Source organism: Coregonus clupeaformis, chromosome 38 (assembly GCF_020615455.1).
Source record: "Coregonus clupeaformis isolate EN_2021a chromosome 38, ASM2061545v1, whole genome shotgun sequence".
Classification (NCBI taxonomy): Eukaryota; Metazoa; Chordata; class Actinopteri; order Salmoniformes; family Salmonidae; genus Coregonus; species Coregonus clupeaformis.
This window is the reverse complement of record NC_059229.1, coordinates 6,280,248-6,286,247: the sequence shown is the minus strand read 5'-3', so window position 1 is coordinate 6,286,247 and position 6,000 is coordinate 6,280,248. Positions and strand designations below refer to the sequence as shown.

The 6,000-nt window shown below is 47.8% G+C and overlaps 1 protein-coding gene across 3 annotated transcripts in view; it reads left to right on the top strand.

The window, feature by feature from the left end:
• Positions 1–2,609: 2,609 nt before the first annotated feature.
• Positions 2,610–6,000, top strand: part of add3a (adducin 3 (gamma) a) — a gene marked incomplete at its 5' end in the record, with an annotated part of 38,123 nt that continues 34,732 nt past the window's right edge. For all 3 annotated transcript variants that reach the window (XM_045211738.1, XM_045211739.1, XM_045211737.1), the window contains 1 exon segment: positions 2,610–2,860. In XM_045211738.1, the coding sequence (XP_045067673.1) occupies positions 2,651–2,860 (210 nt within the window).

The window sequence follows — 6,000 nt, the reverse complement described above, 5'->3', positions numbered from 1 at the left end:
AAACATGTAATGTACAAACAGAAATACTGGTACTTTGTACAATAGCGCTTTGAGAGAAATAAAGTTATAAAGATACCATTAATCTTGCTTTGTGTCCATACAAAATCCTGTAAGTTAAAACTATTATAGCTGTGTCCCTTACAAGGCAGAGAGGAATTTGCAGGGGGTAACCACCATGCACGCCAGCTCATAGCCGTCTCTGAGTCTATGTAGCGTCCCATTGAAACACACACACACACTGGGTCGGGTCCAGACTACAGGCTAGCCCAGAGCTGTGCGTTGTGGCTCTTAATCTGAAACATCTTGTTAAGTTCCATTAGACCTGAAGGAGCAGCTTAGCAACGCAGAGCAGCAAAGAAAAGAATCTACCTTCCCTCTATTCCTCCCTCCCTCCCTCCCTCCCTAACTCCCTCACTCCCTCGTTCCCCATATCAAATCCACAGCAGGGGAAAGGATAGAGGACTTGGGCAAAAAGAGAGGGAAAGAGAGAGGGAGAAAATAAAGAAAGGGAAAGAGAGAGTGAGAGAGAGAGAGATGACAGGTACTGTAGATCTCTCTCTTTCTCCGCTGCTAGAGTAACCCTCTTAAGTGGACTGCAGTCATGTGACTGGAGTGATTTGAAAACAATCCCAGCTGTAGAAGTCTCTCTCTCTCTCTCTCTCTCTCTCTCTCTCTCTCTCTCTCTCTCTCTCTCTCTCTCTCTCTCTCTCTCTCTCTCTCTCTCTCTCTCTCTGTGTCTGTGTCTCTCTGTTGGGTGGAAACCACAAGCCATCTGGTTGAGCCCAGCCTGCTCTCTGCCCCTCCCATCTCTAATATGCCAAGGTTTAACCTAAAGGTGTCCGCATGCTTCCCATCCGGAACAGTTTGTGCATATATTATGACAACATTTTGTGACTTTTATGTTGGTTTTGGTCTTCGGCAAGAGTTTATTCGGCCCAACTATTTTTTTTGGAGGCAAGCCAAATATAAATACTGCACCAAACCTCTTAGTCAGATGTAAAGTTGCTCGACTAAGATCTCCTCGGCAAAAACGTCAAAATGAATGACAGATTTCTTGAGTTATCTGACTATTTTGAGGAAGTGTATACTGGCTATTGCCATTTCTTTTTTTAGTTTTTTAAGGGAGTATGTGAGCACACTCAGCTAGGCGCCAGCCGAACAGAAGTATGCAGAAGTCTTTAACCTCCACAGCCACACCGCAAAGCTACCTGGGAGATGGTTTCTTACACTTTCTGTCTAATTAGTTGATCTTTTCCATTCATGCAGTCATTCAATCCATGGCACTTTTGCCGACATTGTTGTGCTCTCTTGGCATGGCAACAAGTGGTTCAGGATAGTCAATAACACATGACGTACTATAGCTGTTTCCAACTGTTGTGTGTTGTCATGCCAACTGGAACAGGGTAACAGGGTGAGACAGCAGTCAGGGGAAACGTATTCACTAACCCAGTCATGACCCTGATGGTCTAACAAAATACGAGTCTCTCTCTCGTTCGCTTTGTTTGTCTTTCTTTCCCCCCTCTGGAGCACGTTCCATATAGATAACAGCCGGGGTGTGTGTGTGTGTGTGTGTGTGTGTGTGTGTGTGTTTATGATGGAAACAAAAATCTGGCCAGAGTCAGAGCGGGTCCTGAATACTGTTGTTGGCGTCGGAGCGTTAACCAATCCGAGAGCAGCGTTTCCCACAGCAGACGACCTGATAGGATGGGCATCCTCTTCCTGCTTGGAGTGGTTTCCTCTCAGTCCCTTGTGGGACATGTCACTGTCACCTGTTATCCTGTAGTTCTTTCTGTTTGGCTTAAAGTGAATAGTAATGCCATAGGAATGGCTTCTTTAGAAAGCTTAATGGTCATATGAAATGACTTTGTATTTACACATGTCCTGGGGCTCTGAATACTCATGTCTCACTGTGTTTATCATGCAGTTTGGTGAAAATGAATGGTTACTGTTCAGAGGAATTAACTTATTTTGCAGTGATAGTCCTCTGACTTTTCTGTTTGTCACTAGTTTGGATTATTTTTTGTTGGAACAGTTGTTGTTCACAGGAATAGACTTAGTTTGTGTATATTCATAACTTGGGGCTCTGCATCTGTGCTCAATAGTAGTTTGCAAAACGATTGTTTTCCCCACAGTCTGGCAAATGAGACTTCTGCAAAAATAAATGTTCCCTTTGGAATAATAAATAAAAGTTGGGAACTACATGTTCTGGACTTGGTTTTTTGAACATATCTATCCTATTTCCATTGCGTCTTGTAGTTTAGTTGAGTGTAAAACCGCTGTCACACAAAGCATTTTGGACACAATTACTGTTGCAGTTGTAGGTTGCAAGTGACATTATCTCAAGCAACTTTGCTGATACATGATGCAACTCAAACTGTCAGATCTCTATTCTAAACATCTCTCTCTCTCTCTCTCTCTCTCTCTCTCTCTCTCTCTCTCTCTCTCTCTCTCTCTCTCTCTCTCTCTCTCTCTCTCTCTCTCTCTCTCTCTCTCTCTCTCTCTCTCTCTTCTTCTCTCTCTTCTTCTTCTCTCTCTCTCTCTCTCTCTCTCTCTCTCTCTCTCTCTCTCTCTCTCTCTCTCTCTCTCTCTCTCTCTCTCCCTCGTTCCAGGTGAGAAGCAGAGCTCGATCAGAGCAGCGTAGGAAGCAGGCATGAGCGCAGGAGGCCGTCACGCCGTGGTGACCACCCCTCCCCCGCCCAGCGGCGGCGGAGGACCCGGTGGTCCTAAGGAACGATACTTCGACCGCATCGACCCCAACGACCCCGAGTACCTGAGAGAGAGGAACATGTCACCTGACCTCAGACAGGACTTCAATATGATGGAACAGAAGAAGAGAGTCACACAGATACTACAGAGTCCTGTAAGTAGGAGGGAGGGAGTCACACAGATACTACGGAGTCCTGTTAGTAGGAGGGAGGGAGGGAGTCACACAGATACTACAGAGTCCTGTAAGTAGGAGGGAGGGAGGGAGTCACACAGATACTACAGAGTCCTGTTAGTAGGAGGGAGGGAGGGAGAGAGGGAGGGAGTCACACAGATACTACGGAGTCCTGTTAGTAGGAGGGAGAGAGAGAGGGGGAGGGAGGGAGTCACACAGATACTACGGAGTCCGGTTAGTAGGAGGGAGGGAGGGAGAGAGAGGGGGAGGGAGGGAGTCACACAGATACTACGGAGTCCTGTAAGTAGGAGGGAGGGAGGGAGAGATACTACCGAGTCCTGTATTTAGGAGAGATAGAGAGAGGGAGGGAGGGAGTCAGACAGATACTACAGAGTCCTGTAAGTAGGAGAGATAGAGAGAGGGAGGGAGGGAGTCAGACAGATACTACAGAGTCCTGTAAGTAGGAGAGATAGAGAGATAGAGGGAGGGAGGGAGTCAGACAGATACTACAGAGTCCTGTAAGTAGGAGAGATAGAGAGATAGAGAGATAGAGAGAGGGAGGGAGTCAGACAGATACTACAGAGTCCTGTAAGTAGGAGAGATAGAGAGATAGAGAGAGGGAGAGAGTCAGACAGATACTACAGAGTCCTGTAAGTAGGAGAGATAGAGAGATAGAGGGAGGGGGGAGTCAGACAGATACTACAGAGTCCTGTAAGTAGGAGAGATAGAGAGATAGAGAGAGGGAGGGAGGGAGTCAGACAGATACTACAGAGTCCTGTAAGTAGGAGAGATAGAGAGAGGGAGGGAGGGAGTCAGACAGATACTACAGAGTCCTGTAAGTAGGATAGATAGAGAGAGGGAGGGAGTCAGACAGATACTACAGAGTCCTGTAAGTAGGAGAGATAGAGAGATAGAGGGAGGGGGGAGTCAGACAGATACTACAGAGTCCTGTAAGTAGGAGAGATAGAGCGATAGAGAGAGGGGGGAGTCAGACAGATACTACAGAGTCCTGTAAGTAGGAGGGCGGGAGGGAGAGAGGGGGGGAGGGAGGGAGTCACACAGATACTACGGAGTCCTGTTAGTAGGAGGGAGGGAGGGAGTCACACAGATACTACGGAGTCCTGTTAGTAGGAGGGAGGGAGGGAGAGAGGGAGGGAGTCACACAGATACTACGGAGTCCTGTTAGTAGGAGGGAGGGAGGGAGAGAGGGAGGGAGGGAGTCACACAGATACTACGGAGTCCTGTTAGTAGGAGGGAGGGAGAGAGGGAGGGAGTCACACAGATACTACGGAGTCCTGTTAGTAGGAGGGAGGGAGAGAGGGAGGGAGTCACACAGATACTACGGAGTCCTGTTAGTAGGAGGGAGGGAGGGAGAGAGAGAAGGAGGGAGGGAGTCACACAGATAATATGGAGTCCTGTTAGTAGGAGGGAGGGAGGGAGGGATACTACAGAGTCCTGTATTTAGGAGAGATAGAGAGAGGGAGGGAGGGAGTCAGACAGATACTACAGAGTCCTGTAAGTAGGAGAGATAGAGAGAGGGAGGGAGTCAGACAGATACTACAGAGTCCTGTAAGTAGGAGAGATAGAGAGATAGAGGGAGGGGGGAGTCAGACAGATACTACAGAGTCCTGTAAGTAGGAGAGATAGAGAGATAGAGGGAGGTAGGGAGTCAGACAGATACTACAGAGTCCTGTAAGTAGGAGAGATAGAGAGAGGGAGGGAGTCGCACAGATACTACAGAGTCCTGTAAGTAGGAGGGAGGGAGGGAGGGAATCACACAGATACTACGGAGTCCTGTTAGTAGGAGGGAGGGAGGGAGAGAGAGGGGGAGGGAGGGAGTCACACAGATAATATGGAGTCCTGTTAGTAGGAGGGAGGGAGGGAGGGATACTACAAAGTCCTGTATTTAGGAGAGATAGAGAGAGGGAGGGAGGGAGTCAGACAGATACTACAGAGTCCTGTAAGTAGGAGAGATAGAGAGAGGGAGGGAGGGAGTCAGACAGATACTACAGAGTCCTGTAAGTAGGAGAGATAGAGAGATAGAGGGAGGGGGGAGTCAGACAGATACTACAGAGTCCTGTAAGTAGGAGAGATAGAGGGAGGGAGGGAGTCAGACAGATACTACAGAGTCCTGTAAGTAGGAGAGATAGAGAGATAGAGAGAGGGAGGGAGTCAGACAGATACTACAGAGTCCTGTAAGTAGGAGAGGTAGAGAGATAGAGAGAGGGAGGGAGGGAGTCAGACAGATACTACAGAGTCCTGTAAGTAGGAGAGATAGAGAGAGGGAGGGAGGGAGGGAGTCAGACAGATACTACAGAGTCCTGTAAGTAGGAGAGATAGAGAGATAGAGGGATGTAGGGAGTCAGACAGATACTACAGAGTCCTGTAAGTAGGAGAGATAGAGATAGAGAGAGGGAGTCAGACAGACTTCACTTGCTTTGGCAATGTTAACATACGTTTCCCATGCCAATAAAGCCCTTGAATTGAATTGAATTGAATAGAGAGAGGGAGGGAGTCAGACAGATACTACAGAGTCCTGTAAGTAGGGGTGGGACAATGTGAGTGTGAGAGAGAGAGAAAGAAACAGAGAGGTGCATCTGGCCTGATGCTCATTTTGACATCAAGAGGACAATTTATATTGTTCACCAGTTGTTGGGAATTTAACATATCGGAAATATTCTGTTTGTGAATGAGAGTTCCCTGCTTTTTGTGCTGGCGGTCGCCATTTCAAACCCCTTAGGGGTTAACACACTGACGTTATGACAGAGACCACAGAAACACTCCAGCAGTCAGCATGGCAGACTGTGTCAGCACGGCAGACCCAACATTACTGCCACAGAGTCTACCTACCACACCCTTTCTCATAAACAGGATAGCTTACTAGCCCTGCAACATAAAGCATGTCTGTAAACTCTGTAGTCTGTTCTCCAAGCCCCCAGCCCCTAACTCACTCAGACACACCTGTTTGTTAACCTGCAGGTATTGACTCAAGGAAGTGGGCATGTCTGTAGCTCAGGTTCATAGCTTTCGGCTGTGTGTGTGTCCGAGTGTGTGTGTGTGTGTGTGTGTGTGTGTGTGTGTGTGTGTGTGTGTGTGTCCGAATGTGTGTATGTCCGAGTGTG